General features: G+C 42.9%; 1 protein-coding gene across 2 annotated transcripts in view; it reads left to right on the top strand.

Annotated features, from left to right (window-relative positions):
• TKT (transketolase) overlaps positions 1 to 21,208 on the top strand; it is a 38,555-nt gene extending 17,347 nt beyond the window's left edge. For both annotated transcript variants that reach the window (XM_075938916.2, XM_089781189.1), the window contains exons 5-14: positions 619 to 810; positions 2,495 to 2,613; positions 8,506 to 8,699; positions 11,423 to 11,587; positions 12,774 to 12,930; positions 15,397 to 15,527; positions 17,537 to 17,620; positions 17,804 to 17,897; positions 19,091 to 19,213; positions 20,902 to 21,208. In XM_075938916.2, coding sequence (XP_075795031.2) covers positions 619 to 810; positions 2,495 to 2,613; positions 8,506 to 8,699; positions 11,423 to 11,587; positions 12,774 to 12,930; positions 15,397 to 15,527; positions 17,537 to 17,620; positions 17,804 to 17,897; positions 19,091 to 19,213; positions 20,902 to 21,089 — 1,447 coding nt within the window. In that variant the 3' untranslated portion in view covers positions 21,090 to 21,208. The remainder of the gene's footprint in view (positions 1 to 618; positions 811 to 2,494; positions 2,614 to 8,505; positions 8,700 to 11,422; positions 11,588 to 12,773; positions 12,931 to 15,396; positions 15,528 to 17,536; positions 17,621 to 17,803; positions 17,898 to 19,090; positions 19,214 to 20,901) is intronic.
• The last annotated feature ends 142 nt before the right edge of the window (positions 21,209 to 21,350 follow it).

The following is a 21,350-nucleotide window of genomic DNA, read 5'->3' as shown; positions in this document are numbered from 1 at the left end:
AAGAGAAAGATCTACTTTCTTGATTTGTCTTGGTTTCCATGTTTTAAAGTTATGCTATTAAATTTAAAATTATGTTGTACATATTTTAAGTTTAAATCACTTTAGATTATTAAAGCAGAAAGAACATTATAAATGAAACTCTTTTACTGATTGTATTGCATGTTACATTTTGATTTTCACTCACTTTGAGAGTCTCACACATGAACAGAATGCCACACTTAGCTTAAAAAATACTATTTCCATTGGCCATTTTTGTAAATGTGTCTGGTCTTGGTTTTGTCATTTTTTTCGTAAAACCAAATTTTGACTTAATTAGGTCACCTCAGCTGGGTACCAGCCAACCAACCCACTCTCCCCCCCCCCCTTTCATACATACTGATAAGTGCGTCAATCGTTTTTGCAAGTGTACAACGTTTTACCGATTGGGAAACTTAAATGAGACACAAATTTTATTAACCAGGGAATAAGATAATACACTTATACAGAGAAAGCCTATAATCGTTTTAGTCAATTCTCTTTGAGAGTCACACAAGCTTCGTATAATCTTAACTTAATATTGTGTCTTCTTTTAATGTAACTTTATTTATTGACTTTTTTATAAAAAACGATCTCTTCTAGCTTTCGAGTCTACTGTCTGCTTGGGGATGGGGAGCTATCTGAAGGCTCTGTTTGGGAAGCTATGTCCTTTGCTGGATTCTACAAGCTAGACAATCTGGTTGCAATACTTGATGTTAACCGTCTTGGACAAAGTGACCCTACACCTCTGCAGCATCGTGTTGAGATCTACCAAAAACGCTGTGAAGCCTTTGGGTATGTGATTGGAAGAAGTTCAATTTCCTGTCTTCTCAAAACCATGTGTTGTGTCTGTTTTTCAGGTATAAATATGCATATTTATAGTGTATTTAACTGAGATAGTAGCTCACAGCACCATGCAGGATAATCTTACCACTAGTCATGATTAGTTTTGTGTTTCTGTATTGCAAAAACAATATACAGCTGCAACTTTTTGTTTTTTTTAATGAAACTCTTTATTCATATAGATTTATTAAAGAGCATATCTACTACTTAAAGGACGTTACATTGTTTTAAGAACATATGCAAAAATAATGTATCTGGCTATGAGAGCTCAATCTCCTGAAGAATATTGGGCATGTCAGGTATATGGGGGAAGGAAGAAGGGATAAAATGTCCTTTTCCTCTTATGCGTATGAAACATTTTTAAAACAAATATGTTAATATTTTACTGCTTCCTGGAAGATCATCAGCTAGTTTAAACATTTATAATACTTTTAACATTTGTGCACACAAGTGTTTCAAACCCTAATAGAAGCTACACGGGCAAATTATAGGTATTACGCTATTCTGCAATTTTATCTGTTTTCAATGTGAGTTTTAATTTTTTTTATAAAATTTGGATCACTTGCTCTTGTAATGAAAGACAGCTGTATATGGGGAAAAAGCATGCACAGTGGATTAGAATAGGGGACGAAGGGTATGTCTACACTACCCCGCTAGTTCGAACTAGCGGGGTAATGTAGGCATACCGCACTTGCAAATGAAGCCCGGGATTTGAATTTCCCGGGCTTCATTTGCATAAGCGGGGCGCCGCCATTTTTAAAACCCCGCTGGTTCGAGCCCCATGCAGCGCGGCTACACGGGGCTCGAACTAGGTAGTTTGAACTAGGATTCCTATTCCAAACTACCGGTACACCTCGTTCCACGAGGTGTACCGGTAGTTCGGAATAGGAATCCTAGTTCGAACTACCTAGTTCGAGCCCCGTGTAGCCGCACTGCACGTGGTTCTAAAAATGGTGGCTCCCCGCTTATGCAAATGAAGCCCTGGAAATTCAAATCCCGGCCTTCATTTGCAAGTGCAGTATGCCTACATTACCCCGCTAGTTCGAACTAGCGGGGTAGTGTAGACATACCCTAAGAGATGAAAGTTTTAGGTTTTATTCCCTATTAGGGGTGTTATTGTGTAGTTGTTTACACTATTAACTGATAAGTCTGGGTTTAGCAGTTAATCCTAACGACTACATGCATCCACTCTCCTTGCCGCCTTCCCGCGCATGCTGGAGCCACCTGCCCCCCTCCCTGCTGCCTCTCTCAGAGGCAGTGGGTGGTGGGGGAAAGTGGGATCACTGGCTCCTCCTCTCCCCCCTCCCCCGTTCTCCCTGTGTATAAACATGTAACTGCTTTTTAAAAATCCAGCAGTTATATGTTTACATGAATGCATGTTAGTTAAAATCCCTATTCCCTACTCTGTTGCTGTTGTGCTGAGTGAACATGGGCAAGTATCACACACACACACCCTTTATTTTATTCATGTGAAAAAATTGTGATATTTTGTTGATTCTATGAGTGTTAATGTTTTTTTAAATGTTCGGAGAGACTCTTATATCATAATGAAGTATTATTAATTATTATTACTAACTCTTGCAGAGATTCATTTGTATAAACCATTTAGAAACAATTTGTTTGTTTTCATTCCTAGCTGGCATGCTGTCATAGTGGATGGGCACAGTGTAGAGGAGCTTTGCAAAGCCTTTGGCCAGACCAAAAATCAACCAACTGCTATTATCGCAAAGACTTTTAAAGGCAAAGGAATATCAGGTAATAAGTGGCAATTTAATGTTACACATCTGCATGATTTACATATGAGAAATATTTCAAACCCCATTCTTAACGATACGATCATTTTAGAGCATACAATGTAAGAAAAGTTAACATTAGATTGGTTAGAAATAGGCCAAAATCAGGCCCTCAAATTTGTAACCTATTGTCTTGCAGACAATTTTTCTTGAATCTGAAACCATCTCTCAAATTTTTTGGCTCTTCATTGGAATCAAAATAGATTATTTTTTTTCTCAATTCTGTGTTGCATAAGATCTGAATTACTTGATGGCTGAAATCTGCCCAGTTCTCTTTAGTGTTTTTATCACTCGGGACGGAACATTTCATGAGAACAGCTGATGAGATTTCAGTGCTATTTAATGTGCACCTTAGACATAATTTGGTCTTGCACTGAATCCTGGTCTAAGACCGATCTAGATATGAAACCTCTCTTTACTCTTTTGCTACAATTATTATATGAAACTAGGAATGTGAATGACTAATCGCTTTCCTGCCCTCCCCCTCCCCCCCCCTTTGCTGCCTCTATCAGAGACAGCAAGAGGTGGGGAAGAGGACAGGGCATTTCAAAGCAGCAGTGCCACATGGAGCCTGGGATCAACGGGGGATCGACCTCAGGCTCCATGCAGTGCTGCTACTTTAAAATGCTGCGGGAGCACGGGGCCAGCAGGTGACTGCTTGAGTCCCCCGCTGGCCCAGTGCTTCCTGCAGCGCTTTTGCCTTTGAAGTGTAGCAACAGCCTTTGAAATGTAGCAGAAGTGTCCTTATTGACCAATTGAATAGTCGATGCAATTTGCATCGACTATTCAATTAGCCAATCAAAATTTTACATCTGTATATGAAATCCAGTACTTAGGTAACAGTTTCATAAAATGTACAAACTGTTGTGGGGTTTTTTTTAATCTGAAGTGGTTTTTAAATTTCTGAGTAAAACATAAGTTTACAAAACCATTATTAGCTAAACCTTAGATATTTATTTAAGTTAAAACAGAGGATGATGTCCTTGGCCAATGAAGACTTTTCTTGTTGGGCTAAAGGGGAATTTGATATGGACTGTGTGTTTGATCAGGCTTATAAATGATGAAATTTGGGGAAGGAGGCAGGAGAATCCATGATATTTTTCTGCTGTTGAATTCCTCTTGCATTCTTCCCTTTGGAAGTATTTTTCACTCTACAGAGGAAGGAGAGAATCTAGGCTACTTACCCAGTAGTTAGTTGAAGTCTGTAAGTGACACCAGGTCATCTGCAGAAACTTCATGCCTCTGTGGTAAGTCCGGGTGCTTAAAGCACCCACATCAAAACTTTGCCCACTAATAACTGCCCTTAAGATGCTCCTTAAAGGGTTTCTTCTTTGAGGCTGTCCCTATGGGTTCTCCACCTCAGGACTTGGCTTCAGTGCCGAAACAGGCTAGCAAGCCTAAGCCCCTTGCGGCACAATAACTCAAAGACAGCCATGGCACTGCCTACGCAGACCTCGGGTGTTACTACTGATAAAAATAGTGGGTTAACTAAAGCCCCACACTCGGCTCCGTCAACATGTAAGCCTGCCCTGCAGCCTGACAAGGCAAAAGGCTCACAGCCGCAGTACCCTCTGATGCCTACGCCTCAAACCTATTTTTCTACATCCGTGGACCAGCTAAAGATTACGTCAGCACCCACTACTCCGCTTTTCAGTACTGACGCCTCTCCCACACTTGCCAGGTTCTCTCCAGCAAATGTGACAGATCCTGCACCTCCTTCATATAGCGAGGAGGAAGCTGTGTCTTTCAAATCCTGTCTCACCCAAGCACTCCTCCCCTAGTAGGAGGACATCTCGGCCACAACCAATGATGCCTCAGTGGCACCCTGGACAGTGGCCACCGCCTCTCATGACCATGCCTCCTGCTTGCCCCTACTGGGACCCCTGGCCGCCTCTTTGAATGCATCAGCAGCAGCAACAATAACAGCATGCTGGTCAGACCCACACAAGAGACACTTTGGTGACCTTCCTAGATGTGTCTGGGGACCAAAATGTCTCCGATCATCCCTTTAGTGATGATGACTCAAATGATTCCTCACACCAGCCAACCCAGTTCTCCTCCTCTCCTTTGGAAGATGCCCTCATGTCACCACCTCCCTCGGTAGGCGATGTTCCTAGGGCTTTTCAGGACCTTTTTAGAAGGGTGGCTGGTGTGTTAGATATTTCATTAACGAGACAGCCAGACACCCAACATAAACTTAACACCATCCTGCAGGCTTCCCCATCAGGAGAATTAGTGCTGCCCATGGCCCCTGTCCTCATTGATCCCCCTAAACACCTGTGGCAAACACCAGCCACCATATCGCCAGTGGGCAAAAAGGCAGACAGAAAATATGTCTCCTCTGAGGGTGCAGAGTTTCTCTTCTCACATTCTCCTGCCAACTCTCTCGTAGTTGATGCTGCCAACCAGAGGGTCAAACATACTTTACCTAAATCCACTTCCCCAATAAGGAGTGGAGAAGGCTTGACCTCATGGGGAGAAAAGCCTACTCGTCTGCCTCCCTCCAGCTATGCATCTCGAATTATACAGCTATGCTGGCAAAATACACACATCACATTTTTGAACAGATATCCACCTTTATTAAGTACGTGCCAGAACACAAAAGGGAGCAGCTTAAAGCCAATACAAATGAGGGTTCCCTAATAGCCAGGACAGCCATACTGGCTTCTTTCGACTCTGCGGACACCGCCGCTCGTTCCCTGGCAGCCGCGGTAGTGATGAGGAGAGTATCTTGGCTCCATATATCTGGTTTTCCAAAAGAGGTTCGTTCAGACAAGAACAGCTACTCAAAAATCTTACCTTTAGAAATGGCGACGCTTCTCTGCTTGGTCCCAAAGAAACAACCTCGATGCAGCCTACCACTACCTGCGACCCTGCAATGTATCATGGAACTTAAGAACTTGGGCCTCTCCCTGAGCTCCCTTAAAGACCATCTCGTTGCAATCACAGCTCTACGCCAAACAATGGACAATACATTGGTGTTCACACACCCCATAACTAAAAGATTTCTCAAAGGCCTGCGAAACACCTTCCCTCCCGTCAAACCACCTCACCCCGCCTGGGACGTCAATCTCATTCTTAGGGCCCTAACAAGAAAGCCCTTCGAACCAATGGCAACATGCTCGCTACTCCATCTTTCCATGAAGGTGGCCTTTCTTGTGGCCATAACATCAGCCAGACGGGTGGGAGAAATTGCAGCCCTCATGACAGACCCGCCTTTTACAGTCTTCTATAAAGACAAGGTGGTACTCAGGACTCACCCAAAATCCTTGCCAAAGGTCTCCTCCACGTTCCACTGCAATGAGCCTATCAACTTACCCATCGTCTTTGCCAAATCTCACGACAATGAGATGCATGCTACGCTTCATACCCTCGATCTCTGCAGGGCCATCGCGTTCTACATAAATAGTTCTGTGGATTCGTGTGGTTTTAACAGATTGTTCATTTCAGCTACAGAACCATCTCTGGGACTTCTTGTCTCCTCTCAGAAACTTTCCAAATGGATAGTGGAATGTATAAGACTGGCTTACTGAGCCTTTGGCAAAGATCCGCCTGCACAATTCCATGCGCACTCCTCCAGAGCTACGGCTGCATCAACTGCAGATATCCAAGGTGTCCCCTGTTAAGATATGTGCAAATCAGCTACCTGGTCCTCCACCCATACTTTTACGATCCACTATGCGCTCGACACATACCCTTCTAGGGGAACTCTTTTCAGCCACTCCATCCCTGACGGCTGTCCATAGAGACACTATGCTGACCAAAGCACCCGTCTCCAGTGGACACACTGCTTCATAGTCACCAAAGGTGGAGCACCCACAGGGACAGCCTTTAAGGAGAGGGTTACTTGCCTTCTGCTGCAACTGAAGTTCTAGATGGGTGTCCCTTTGGGGTGCTCCACCACCCACCCACCCTCCCTCCCTCCCCTCTGTTTCGGGGCATCCTCTCACTCGCCTACCAGGACAGAGAAGGAACTGAGGGGATCAGGGTTCGCGCATGCACATTAGCTGCCTGGTGCAAGGGGATTGCTGCACATGTGTGAACTGCCTACCTAAAACACTACTATAGAAATCTGCCGGGCGCGCTGGAGCACCCAAACACCTAAGGTGGAACATCCACAGGGACACCTATCTTGAAGAATTTCAGTTGCGGCAGAGGGTGAGTAACCCTCTCTTCCCTTGTGTGGAAGAAGGCAATGGAAAATCAGCCTCAGGCAACATTACTCTGTCTTTAAAATTTTCATGGGGAAAATACACATCTCCCTAAGGTCATATACCTCTCTTTCTGGCCTACTGTGCCCTCACACTTATCCACAGAGATTTCTCCATGTTAGTGGAGGAAGGGGGTAGCATTGCTGCAGAGGCAGCTGATCTCCTGTGTTTCAGAATGGGGGATAATATGCACAGTCTGTCCCAGCCAGTGGCTATAAGTCCCTATAGTGTATGGGCAAATATGACACTAAATCCATCTTAGATGTGCAGTTGCCCCAGCATTTGATTATATACCATATGTTATTTTACATAATCTGCAATTTTCTCTAAGGTACATTACACTAGGAAGCTACTGTATTAGGATAGAAGCCACTTGAGTCTATATTGAATACATTTGGAATTTATCTTGGCACTGAAGACTATTTTAATACTTCAGTAGTCTTGAAAAGTATTTTTCCCACTGAGATACTGAAAACTACAAACATATCTGATGCATGCCAGCGTAGAGGAGATTAATCCTCCCTCTCATGTCTGCTCAATACTTGTAAATTACAAAAAAAAAAAAAAAAAAAAAAACCCCTGTTCAAACTGTCTGCCAGCCAGTAATACCTGAGAGAGCTTTATACTGATTCTTGCATAGCAAGAAATTTATGCTGCTACATGACACTATGCCTATAGAAGTGCCAGCTATACTCTGGCATGCACTAAGGATTTTGCCATTGTTGAATTTGAACCCAGATTTTAAGTGGGAGGATGTGAATTCCTCTTTCTAATCACCTAAGGGATCAGTAGAAGTTGGAATGCATAATGCTTATCTTTTCATTACGTAAGCAAGCAGGAATAGTGAAGTTTTGCCAAGGCTTATGCTCACCTCCATGTACTGTTAGGCACACAAGGTTAAAACTGTATGAAACTCTATTTAATTCATATTGTAAAAGTTTAGGTCATCTTTAGACTAAATTAGTACCTAAACAGTAGGATGTTAGTGTAGTTTTTGAGGAGTGATTGCTGTTTGACATATAGAACTGGTATTTGCTGACAGAGTGGGTATGTCTACATTGCAGTCAGAGGTACATTTGCAGCATGGATAGGCATATCTGCACTAGCTTCAATCTAGCTAGCATGACTAAAAATATCAGTGAAGACGTGGCAGCATGGGATGTAGAAGGCTTCTGGGGACCACAGGTGTATATTTACATTGCTAGCCTGCACTCAATTCTGTGCATTGTTTTCATTGCTATTTTAGCCGTGCTAGATTGCAGCTAATTTAAATATGCCAACCTGAGCTGCAGTCACTTCTAATTGCAGTGAAGACCTATCCTTCATGTGAATTTTGTATATGTGTTCAGTATTCAGTTCTGTTGTTGTTATGGGGCAAAGTCTTGTGTACCAATGGGTGTTCCATGCATAGAATGGCTGCTGGTCCAGAACCATAGATGTTGAATACCTAGGATATGATCATTTCTATCCTCTTATGCATTTACATTTTTTAAAATTTGCTTAATACAGATGGATGATAGTCCACAATGGCAAGTGAAGTCCTTACTTAGAGCACCCATTGATGCACTTTCACCTTGGTAAGGACTGTGAAACTAAGGGCTTTAATTCCTTTTATCATATATTCAAATGTATTTTAAATGCAGGTATTGAAGATAAGGAAAACTGGCACGGTAAGCCCCTTCCAAAAAACATGGCTGACCAAATCATTCAGGAAATTGATGAAAAAATCCAGACCAAGAAAAAGCTTTCCCCAACCCTCCCAGAAGAGGATGCACCAGAAGTAAATATTAGAAACATTAAGATGCCTTCTCCACCAAATTACAAGCTAGGAGAAAAGGTACCACACTGCCTACTAACATTTACCTGTTTTGGGGATAAGAGGGAGGGAAAAATGCTATCCAGGAAAGCGCTTCCTTGTACTTTTACCATTCTGTTGTATGAATTACTTACCTAATGAATAAGAGTGAATTCTGTGTCTTACCCACCATTGGTCTAGGGCAGTAATCTCCAACCTTTTTACACCCAAGATCACTTTTTAAATGACAGACCAAGACAAGATCTACCACCCCGCCCCTTCCTTGAAGCCCCGCCCTCTCTATTCTCCTCCTCTCCATCACTTGCTATCCCCAATCTTTATACTGCTGCTTTTTATTATTATTATTATTATTATTCTGTAGGAAGAGGTTTTTCCAACATTTGGCCTGTCTGCACTGGACCAAATGTCAGAAAAAAACCCCTTCTTTTGGAAGCCACCTTATTCCTTGTGGAAAGAGGAATATAGGGGTGACCAAAAGAGCCTGTTTGCTCTTCCACTAAAAAAGTGGAAGAACAAACGCAACCCTGGATGCAGAAGCGTTTCTGGGATATCTCCAGAATCCTGAAAAACTCCTGCAGTCTAGCTGGACCCTTGCTGTGTTGAGACAGGATGTGTAGGCTCTGGGGTGGGAATGAGGGATTTGGGTGTGGGAAGGGGTGAGAGGTGCAAGCTCTGGGAGGAAATCTGGATGCAGGAGGAGGTGGAGAAGGGGATATTGGCTTGGGGAAGGGGCTCCAGGCTGGGCAGTGTTGGGATACTAAGCAAGCCATAGGCTTGCGGATGTGAGGGTGCAGGAATTTGAGTTGGGATATGTGAGGGGCTGAGGGCATGAGGTTCCAGTGTTTGATAGGCTCAGATCTAGGGTCTGGGGAAGAGGGAGTGCCGGAGTGGTTGTGGCCAGATGGGGGCTTGGCCCCAATTGGGGGTTTATTGGCCAGGCTTCATATTTAAATAGAATACTATGTTAAACACAAAAAGTTTCTGCATTGTCTTTATGAGAATGGCAGGGAACCTGCCTTGAGTCAGATGTCACTGACCCATAGAAAAGTCATTTGGGAGCAGGGGACACAGTACTGGGGAGGAGTGCTAGTGGGTTCTGGAGCAGGGAACAGGGTGCCAGTGGGGGCAGGGGAGAGGGGGCAGGGTGCCAGGACAGGTTTCTGCAGCAGGGGACAGTGTGCGGGGAGGGACAGGTTTCTGCAGAGGGGAGCAGGGGGACAGGTTTCTGTAGTAGGAGACAGGGTGCCAGAAGGAACTGGTTTCTGCAGGGTGCCAGGGGACACGTTTCTTCGGGGGGGGGGGGGCAGGTTTCTGCAGCGGGGTCGGGGGGCAAGGGAGAGGGAACGGGGGGCCAGGAGGGCAGGGGACAAGTTTGGGGCAGAGGAGAGGGAACAAGGTTGGGGGCGGGGAGTTCCCTACACCAGCCACGGTGGGAAGCCTCCGACCCGCGCTCCCTCCGGACTGACCACAGGGCAACCGGGCTGGAGCGAAGAAAAGCGGCTGCCCGGCCAGCTGGCCACGGTGCTCAGCCAGGGTGCCACCAAGCTCCACGTGGGCAGGTGCAGAGGGGAAGCCACCCAATCAGCTGGAGCATGGTTCAGCCTCCTCTGGGCTGAACGCCTCAGCCAGCAGGCCAGGCAGCTTCTCCTCTGCGCCAGCCCACGTGGAGCGTGGTGCACCCTGGCTGAGCGCCATGGCCAGCTGGCCAGGCAGCTTCTTCTCTTCCCTCCAGCCCGGCTGCCCTGCGCTCAGCCCAGGGAGGCTGCGCCTAGCTCCAGCTGTGAAAGCCCCAGTCAGCTGTCTGGGGTGTTTCAGCCCTCCCTACCTCCCAGCTCCCTCCATTCCTTGCAGCTACTCACCTGTGTTGTTGCTCAGTGAGTAGCTGCTCCTCAAATGAGGAAATCTAATGTAAATGTACTGCGCAGGTGCGCAGTTGAGAGAGGGCTCGAGCTACTGTTAGAGCCCCTGAGATCTACCGGTAGCTCACGATCTACTGGTTGGTGACCACGGGTCTAGGGTAACCTTTGGTCCATTGGGGCTCTGTGTGTGGCTGACAAGACATTTTGTTGACCTTTGTCCACACTCAGGTTGCCAAATTCCACTGGTTTCTATCTACATAGTTTTTTTTCCTGCTGGCATTATTAAAGTGACATACACTAAGAGCAAGGAAACATGAAATCAGGTGCATGCTGATTGCACACAACATTGATTGTGAGAGCCACGCGCTTTCTCTACATGCAATCAAAGTGCTGCTATGGTTCAACTGGCACACACTTCAAATTCTAGCTAAGCAAATGCAGTTAAGAAAATTGCCCTATCCTGGGAGACTGTCTTAGTTATGGCATTCTTGCGGCCCACTCACTAGCCTAGGTTGCCCATTGCTGCTCTCTAGAATCTGTACAAATAAAAACTTTTTTGTGTGGTGTCTTTCACCTGTTCCCCATTCATTTCTTCTTTTAACTCTGCTCCCACACCTCTGCCATGTGATATGCCTGGTGCTGGAGGATAATGTATGTTTTGTTAAGACTAAATAGACCTTAGGCTGTATTGCATTATATTTTTCCTATTGTGTTCTGATTTGTGTTTTGGGTTAATTATATTTCTTGTATGTATTTAGATAGTTTACATTTTAAAATCGTGATAGGGTCTATGCTTAATAAAATATTTTAACATATCTAAAGCAAACAAACAAAAAAACCCATTCTGAAACTAATAGTAGCACTGCTTTATTTTCCTCTTCAAAGATGGCTACCCGCAAAGCTTATGGACTTGCACTTACAAAATTGGGCCATGCCAATAACCGAGTAATTGCTTTGGATGGAGACACAAAGAATTCCACTTTCGCTGACCTGTTTAAGAAAGAACATCCCAACCGCTACATTGAATGCTATATTGCTGAACAGAACATGGTAATTATTTCCTTTACTCTATTAAATACTCTGCGCCCTGCAGCAGAAGATGAGACTGTAGATAATTTTGTCCTGATTATAAATGTTTTAGCACTTTATTTTAGGTGTTTATCCAGGTACTGTAATTTGATTTGCCTTCTGTTAAGAAAAAAACCTGCATGGCAGGAATAAACACAATGGAAATGCTGCTTTAACATCTTTTAAAATATCACAACTTTGGCTTCTTAGCAGAACTTGTAAATTTGCTGATTATATGTAACGTATCCTGCAACGTAATTTGTGGAAAGTCAGTTAAAAGAGACTTAATTCTCTCTTCTGACTGCAGGTGTCCTGCTGTGCCGTTATAATCTGCAACATAAGAGTAGCTGTAAACATTTGAGGACAAAAGGAGAAAATTAGGTTGTATTGTCCTCATGGTTTTTATAATGGCAGGTTTAAAAACATCTGTTATATTCTTGGATTATTCTACATTCTTGCAGCCAAATTCTGACACCTGTGCAACTTCCTTGAATCAAATTAAACTGCCTGGGTGTAAATAAGAGCAGAATTTGGCCATTGTTTTCATTAACTTGTAGCTCAACAACCATGGGTTCTCTTCTCTCATGTTTCATGTCAGTATACTTCTAGTGACTTCCATCAAGCTAGTCCTGATTTACATTAGTATGAGTGAGAGAAAAACAGCCCCAAGATCAGAATACTATCTCAGTGGTAATAAAATAAAAGGTACTGGGTAAATGTATCAAGGGATTTTAGTGATAATCTGACACAGGGCTATGTTCTACTCTCATGTGCTTCTCTGTGGTAGACATCAATCACAAGCAAAGTTGAACAAATCCATTCATAACTGTTATCACAATCCACAAGTTGGAGGTAGTAAAATCACCAGATTGAAAGTAAAGAAAATACTTTGATGCTACACAAACAATGTCAATTAAGAAATAGAATAGATGCTACTCAGGTTTCCAGAGCAGAATGATTGAGTGGGAAAAAATCCCTTTGCTTTCCTTAAGTGAAGTTAGATGAATATGGACAAGTTTTGAAGTTTGTGAAAGAGATTTTAAGTAGTAATTTTTGGAGGTGCTTGTCACAAGAATAAAGAGGTTTCACTGTTAAAATTCCCACAGACCATTGTGTACCCTTCTGTGTGCTTTCCCTGCTAATTGTGATCTCCCTTCTCTTTTCCCAGGTGAGCATTGCAGTTGGCTGTGCCACTCGTGACAGGACTGTTGCTTTTGCGAGTGCCTTTGCCACCTTTTTCACCAGGGCTTTTGATCAGATCCGTATGGCTGCCATTTCTGAGAGTAACATCAATCTCTGTGGCTCTCACTGTGGTGTTTCTATTGGTAAGTGCAACTTGGAGTTATTTACCAGAAATTTTAGAGGCTTCAGTGATGACTGCTTCCATCTGTAAAAACTAGTAGTCCTGTGGCATCTTAGTGATCAATAAAAATATATAGTATTCATCAGATGAGTGGGAGTGGAAATAACAGAAACCCAGAGATATACAGCAAAAGTAGTACTTGTCAATTGTAGGACTTGTGTTAATGAGGCTAATTAAGTGGGCTAGATGTGTCCCATTCAAAGTTTTTACATCTAGCATTGAGTTCAGAATCTGAACTAGCCAGTAGTGGAAATGATGAAAATTAGGCACAGAATATGGTCCTGGTCTTCTGTGGTTTTGAAAATTGAGCCAATAAAATACATGAAATGTCTAAGTCAGTTTTAGAATCCTAGAATATATACAGTTGGAAGAGTTTTCAAGAGATCATCTAGTCCACCTCCCTGCTCAAAGCAGGACCAACACCAACTACATCATGCCAGGGCTTTGTCCAGGCTGGCTTTAGATGTTTTTAAGGATGGAGATTCCACCTCCTCCCTAGGCAGCCTATTCTAGTGCTACACCATCCTCCCTGATTTGTAAATAATATATATAATAAAACAACAGCAAAATAGCTAGTCACCTGATTAAATAATAATGGTTTGAGCCATTACAGTGTGCTATAGAAGCCAGCAAGTGGACGATATAAATGTGTATGAACAGAAGTTACAGTGTGTAGAGACAGTTCTAAATATCTCTGCCATCTTAACAATTGTTTTTAAATGTACAATGTTAGTGATTAGAACATGTGACAAAGCTTTCACAAAACGCCATTATTAGTTATCCAGCACTTATGAGGTATGGTAGTTACTGGTTAACTGAATGTGCTGGATAACAAAGCAGCCTTGCTGGGTGTGCTTGGGGAAGGAGGAAGTCTTCTCCCCAGAAGTGGAGCCAGCAGCCCATTCAGCACTCTGTTAAATTCAAACTTTGTTAACTGGCATTGCCCCCAGCCAGGGCTTTGATGCCAGATAACAAAGCTTTTAGTGTGTATCAAAACTCAAATCATTCTCTATTCTTATTTGCACTTTATCTCAAATGTCTGCTTTTACCAGATTTTTACTGAAATAGTAATTATTGGGTAGAACTGGGCTTTAATACTTACTGTAAAGCACCTTGAACATTGTTTGTGCAAGGCAAATAACAGATAATATTGAAGATGGATTGTAAAAGCCTGAAATAAGAGTGGAAGTGGAACCAGCACTAGAATCTTTATCTTGGATTTTGATTCAATTGCCCATTAATATTGTTGAATTTGAGGGTTTTTTGCTGTATCCATTAGTTGTTGACTCAGCCAGTTTCAATAGGAAACATAACTATCTTACGTATCTAATGGAGGGAAAAGGCCTATTGAAGTCTTATTTGTACAAGTGCTTGTAAGTACATGGATGTCAGTGGGAGATTTTTTCCTGTGTCATGATTGTGGGCTAAGACTCCTTGTTCACTTTTGCCCTGGTTCAGATGTTATTTTCATGGAACTTGCACAACACCCAGGGTTTGGTACTTTTTTTTTTTTAGTAGTGTTGAAAGTTTCTCGGGTTTTTGGGCTTCTCTTACGAAAATAAGCTATTCTCCTTTCTTGTCAACTCTTTTGAAACCTCTTTTGTAACTGGTAGTGGGCTTGTACTGATGGCATTTGATATTGCTTGTCCTTTAACACTGCAGGCACTGACATGATTGGATTCAGGAATCTTTGCAGAGTTAGGCTGAAATAATGCCACCTACAGAGCCCCATTACATAAGGACATTCTGTTGTTTTCTTCTTAACTGACAACTCATGGCATACAGAACACTTTTCTGTGTCAAGTCTTTTTCAGACCTGCAATGTATTGCCATAAGATACTTGAAAAGTTAAATGACTAATATGTGCATTTTTCATTGCTCTTTCATGAGACTATTTACTACGATAAATGGATCTTCATTTAGTCTTTTAAACAAACATAAAGATCTGGAAATAATCATATAAATGGGCTATTAACTGTTGAGGAAATAGGAGCGATTTTCCTTGCACATTTCTAGCTGTCTAAATCCAGAGGAATACCATATACTGGGACATAACTTTAGCTCACAAAACTTAACTGTTGAACTGCAGTTCTGAAGGTGCTTTGTCTTGTAGCCCCTCTTATTTCTGTACACTTCCTGCTTTAGTTGCTTCTTTTTTTCCTATTGTTTTAGTGTTACATTTTATTTTTCTCTTGTTTTCTTTATAACCCTAGTTTCTTTCTTTTTAGTTTCCTTCTGTCTTCTTTACTATTTAGATGGTTCCAATAGAAAAAGAAGATGATTCTTTTCAGAAGCAGGTAGACTTGCATGTGTGTGTGTGCCTGATATATAAATATATTTTTTTATTTGCCCTTCTCTTCTGTAATGTCTCACCAGAGCAGATACTCATTCCATTTTATGCCTGTTTTTCTTTTTCTTCTTCTTTTAGGTGAAGATGGACCTTCTCAGATGGGGCTGGAAGATCTGTGCATGTTTCGTGCTGTTCCCAATTCAACTGTCTTTTATCCTAGTGATGCTGTATCTACTGAAAAAGCAGTAGAAATAGCTGCTAACACTAAGGTTTATGCTATAGTATTTCTGTTTGTTTTAAATTATTTTTTATAAGTCTATATTGAAGTTTCAGGTGTGATTTCCAGCTTGGATATACATTGTCATGCATGATTGCGATAGTCTGCCCCGAGGTTGGCAATCAAAAGGCAGGGCAGATGCCCCAAACTGGTGCTGTATTCTATAATTAGATTTCATCAACTCAGTAACAAATGTTAAACTCCTGGATCACAGTTATATTCCTACCATGGAGTTACAGATAGACTGGAGTGCCCAAGGAGACTATCTTGCCACCCAGGCAAGCTGGACTTAATGATTAAAAACACCAAAAATCACACAATATTCAGGTTCTTCCAGTCCCAAAAGACCACTCATTGGCCCCAGATCAACTTGTACCTTAAATATGAAACCACAGACAAGGCCGGTAACCAAAATCAGCTAAAGATTATTAACTTGCAAAAGAAATGAGAGAGTTATTTACAGATTAAAGCAAGCAAGTCTGTGTATATCAAGGAGTTTCAATTCTGAGTCAAAAGGTGACAGAGTTGTAGGAATCAGTCAGTTCAAAATGTTTTTCAAAGCTAATCCATGCCAAACAGCTTGGGAATCTCTACGTGTGTTAAGGAATTTTTACTCCTCAGAGCCAGACAACATAAAATAGATTCCGTTTTTCCTCATCATGGATTTTTATTCTTTTCACCCGTACTCCAGATTGATGGGATGAGTTCACACATATGTCTCCCCTTCCTGGAGGGAGTTAGGAAAGCAATTGACAGGGCCTCTCTCTTTTGATGCTACACAATGCCCCCATTTGCCTTCAGTGGGCCATCTTGTACGCAGGATGAGTCTGTCACCGTAATTAATGCTGTGCATTCGTAAGTGTTCACTGAGGCATGGAGCCTTGGCACGAGCTGCCATCTGGTCTGCCAGCATCACAGACATAGCTGATGGAGTTAACATACTAAAAATAGAAATGTGGCCATGGGCTCAAGCAGCATGATAGATTAGCCATCCCGAGTACATGCCTAGGATTTCAGACAGGATAGACCTATGCTGACTTACCCAGCTGTGGCTCTGGCCTTTTTCTTCCATTCTCCTGTTAGTGAGGATGCATTTGTGATTGAGTGATTGAGCTGTGACTCAAGAGAGCTAAATTCTGTTGTAGCTGCTGCCACAGACTTCCTGTGTCACCTTGAGTTAGTCCCTTAACTTCTCTGGGATTCCATTGCCAATCTCACAATTGGGGATTTGAGGATAAATCCATTAACATTCATGCTTACTCCAGGCTGCCTTTGACTGAATTTGGTCTGTCTCCAAAGATTGCTGGCATAAAAGGTCAGATTCTGCAGTCCTTTCTTGTGTGAAATTTCTATTGATTTAAAAGAAAGATTGGCTAATCTGAGCCACTGATCCTGTGCCTCTCCTAATGCTGCCTTACCTAAAGCAGTGTTGAGATGTTGATGTGTGAAATTTGCCCTGTACAAAGAGAGATGCAAAAAATAGAACAAGGAAAAAGAGGGATGGAATACAGGTAGGGTTTGTTAAAAGAATTGGCACTTTCCATTACAAGACCATATGAACATAAACTGAAAGACATGAGCTTCTTTGCTTTTAGTTCAGGCTTTCCTCTTTTGCTTAGTTCATTTTGAACCTCAGGCTGCTAGACTGAGCAGAGATTTTAAGATTTTTAAATCCTAATTAGGCCAGGCAGGATTTTCATTTCCAGAAGTGAAGACTGGATGACCATTGGAATGAAAGTAAGGTATTAAATTGCTTGTGCACCATGAAAAAGAGGTTAACTGTGCAGCAGTGACTGATAGTAGTAGTAATTGAAAAGCACTTGAGATATATTTAGCAAGAACTGTTGGGCAGGGAAAGTTCACTCAATAAAACCACTGATAATATAGAAAGAATGAAACCATAGCCAAGTGGAATGAATCAGTCTTGTTTTGGGTATAAAAATTAGAATGCCTTAGCTACAGCTGTTTGTATAACTTAAACTGTGTTCCTTTTGGAAACAGGGCATTTGTTTCATAAGGACCAGTCGTCCTGAAAACGAAGTTATCTACAACAGCAATGAGGAGTTTCATATTGGACAGGCTAAGGTGAGTATTGTCTAGTGAACCGTGTCATCTGAAATAGCATACCCGGTTCCTTCTCAAAAGCCCCTTCTTCCGTAGGGTATACTGACTCCACTGAGTCAGTATGTAACTAAAACTAGTGGAATCTTAGTCAAATAAACCATCAACAGTATTTATCATCAAATTCTTATTGTTTTTTCCTTTCAGGTGGTAGTCAAGAGTAAGGATGACCAGGTCACAGTTGTTGGTGCAGGAGTGACTCTGCATGAGGCATTAGCTGCAGCAGAACAGCTGAAGAAAGGTGAATGGACATGACTTAGCTGTAACTGGACCTAAAGAAATGAGTACCAGCCAACCTAATTCCTGGATAGCTGAGCCTTCTGTAATGATATATATATACATTCTGCTAATCTGAAACTCATTAAAATATAAAAAGATGTTTTAGAACATCTTGTGTCCTCTTAAATGAAATACACGATATGTTTCCCATCCTGTAAATCTTCACTCTTGTGACTAATCCTGTTCATGTGAGTGGGGGTGGGGCCTGCTCAGCCCAGCAGGCCTGGTTAACCCCTCGCAGGTGAGTGCGAGGATGGTACACCCTGTCACACATCCCCCATCCCTTAGCATAATGTAGCAGAGGTTTCCTTGTGCCGCAGGAATCCTTGACTGCTGTATCGGCCTCTTGTGGGGGTTGGTAGCTGGTACAAGTTAGATCAGGCCTCAGGCTGCACTGATGTATGAGAGAGCTGGGTCAGCATGCAGCCAGCCCCAGAACAGAGGAAAGCAAAAGGTAGTTTGAAGCCATTTTGTACATGCCATTGAATTATGCTTAGCACAGTGGTACTCAACCTTCACTCTAGCCAACCTGAAGCCTGAATGACAAAGGTTTGCAAGGGACTCCGTGGCATGGAATCCTCAGGCAGTTGCTCTCTTTTGCTGCCTCTTAATGCTGACCCTGGCTTTTATATTGAGGAAACCAGGTGTTGTGGCACAATTGGGCTGTGGAGCATATGGGGTTGGAGGCCCTTGGAAAGGAAAAGATTGAGAACCCCTCCCTTAGCAGACATTGTGGGCCTCAGACTCTGAGTTGATGGCGGGGTAAACACAGATTGCTTCGCCGACCAGAGGAAGAGTGGTCATTGTGGGTAGCGGAATTCAAACGATGCAAGGAGCAGATGACTGACAATAAAGACTTTATGTGAAAAGCCTTGATTCTGGGTCTAGCTAGCATACTGTGCTTATTGTGAGGTAAAGGCCTCTGTGCTGGGAGCTGGAGCCATCTTCAGGGACTGAGGAAATGGGAAGGGACCATGCATGACTCATGAGTTCAGAATAAAAAAAATGATTCTCAGGAAATGATTAGAGCCAGTTTTTCAGTAATTATGCAAGAGCCTCTCAAGGGTCCTTTGTGCATTTCTCACAGTTTTTAACTCACATTCTCCAAAGCCACATACCATATAGTACAATAACTATACAATTCCACCTCTACAGAAAAAATCTATGTGAGAGTGATTGATCCATTCACCATAAAACCCCTGGATAAGATGACCATACTTGAAAATGCAAGAGCAACCAATGGCAGAATTATCACTGTAGAAGACCATTATCCTGAAGGTAAACTGAGTTCATCTGGAGATAATCCACCAAGCTGGCCTGTGAAGCCTACAGTCTCTTATTGACTTTGATATTCAAACATTCTGGCTCCCTGTTGCTTGGTGGCTCCTCTTGGGGGTGGGGTGGGTCGTGTTGTTGGGAAGAGCCTGCCCCTCTCCCCTCCCCCCCCCCAAGTTTGTGTGTCCTCAGGAGGCAGGGTCCTGCAGTGGCTAGCTCAGCGGTGTTGCTGGGGCCACTGGTGTCTCTCTCTCTCCTCCCCCCCCCCCCCCCCCCCAATCTGGTGCTGTAGTATGGGGTGAGAGATTTGGGTGGGTGGGGCCTCTTACTGGTAGCTGGCAGTATAAAGTGTTCTGGCTCCAGCTGGCCATTCTCCCCTCCCCCCCACCGTGGTCATTCTGCAGTATATCTGTCCCCTGCACGCTCTGTCCCCAGTAGTCATTGTGGAGCATAACTGTCCCTGCTTTCAGCCCTCTACCTGTCTGTGTTATGGAAAACAATCCTATTCCAGACACTTTCCATTTCCGCAGCACAACCAAACCCTGACCTTGCTTTAAGTTAGGATAAGAGGAAGCTGTATGCTGAATCTGGTGTGAGTGGGGGAGCAGGAGCTGATGCTGGGGGGAGCTGGCTTTAAAGCCAGTTTCCCCGAGCGCTGTCTCCATGGTGTGGTGGGGGTACAGGAGAGGCAGAGGCGCTGCCAGCTTTGCCTTTTAAATGTAGTAAAAGCCACTGAGCTCTTACTGCATTTAAAAGGCATAGCCACGGTGGGGTTTTGCAGTTTAATTGTAGTAGGAGCTGGGCTGCTGTGCACCCAGCTCCTATTACATTTAAACTGCAGAGCCACAGAGAGGGTAGCGAGTGCCCACCCATCAACTAATTGAATAGTCAATAGAAATTCCATTGGCTATTCGATTAGCTGATCAATTGCAATCTAACATCCCTAATACATACACGCACGCGCGCGCGCTTTATATGAATTAGGTGCCTCAGTCCCATTTGACTTTCATTAAGACTTAAGCTCTTAAGTCACTTAATCTCTTTTGAAAGTTTTACCCTAAGGGTGTGTCTAGACTACGTTCCTTTTTTGAGAAAGGGATGTAAATTAGTCACGTGGATATTGCAAATGAAGCTGAGATTTGAATTTGCATAATGGCAGACGCTGCTTTTTTCGGGGGAAAACCCGGTAGTGTAGAAAGGGATCTTTCAAAAAAGGGTTTTCCTTTCGAAAGATCCCTGTCTAAACTGCCTTTTTTTTTTCCTCCTGAAAAAGCCCCATTTGAAAAAAAGCGGCGGCCACCATTATGCAAATGAAGTATGGGAAATTCAAATCCTGGCTTCATTTGACATGCCTAATTTATATCCCATTCTCGAAAAAGCGATGTAGTCTAAACACACCCTAAGTGACTTGCCCAGGTCATATAGAAAGTCTGTGGTGAAGTGGGGGATTGAACCTAGTTTGCCTAAATGCTGGCTAGCACCTAGCCAGTGCACCATCTAGCTTCCCTCCCTAAATGCCCTCAAAACACCCATCTAGCGGTGCTGAAACTTCAGCTTTACCATGGGAACAAAACAAATTTGTAAACTTGATATGTTCCCAATTGTCTTTATTTTAATTCCTGCAGAAAATTGCTTATGCAGAAATAGACTAAACACTGTGAATTTCATGCATGTTACTGTCTTTTTCCTAGGTGGGATTGGAGAAGCAGTGTCAGGTGCTCTAGTTGGAGAGCCTGGTATCACAGTCACTCGCTTGGCTGTATCCCATGTGCCAAGAAGTGGGAAACCAGCTGAGCTCCTTAAAATGTTTGGCATTGATAGAGATTCTATCATGCAGGCTGTTAAAGCAGCAGTTTCTAAATCAAGTAATGCAGAGTAGTTTGGAGCATCACACATTGTATTACATAAGACCAATGTTCAAACCTATTCTGTAACTTGGACGATAAGGTTCTTAAAATATTCACCAAGAAAATCTAATAAAACAAGATTTAAACAAAATAGAGTGTTAAATCATTTACTTATAATGGATTTTGTACAGTGTGTTGGTGTCTCACTATAAACAGTGTAGTGCCTTTCTGGTCACTTCATAACTGTTTTGGAATGTCAGTCTTTTGGGAGGTGGAACATGCCTCCATTTATC

This window comes from Pelodiscus sinensis, chromosome 11 (genome assembly GCF_052426305.1).
Source record: "Pelodiscus sinensis isolate ZL-2025 chromosome 11, ASM5242630v1, whole genome shotgun sequence".
In the NCBI taxonomy this organism is placed as follows: Eukaryota; Metazoa; Chordata; order Testudines; family Trionychidae; genus Pelodiscus; species Pelodiscus sinensis.
Note: the sequence above shows the minus strand (reverse complement) of the source record. Positions and strands in the feature narration are given on the sequence as shown.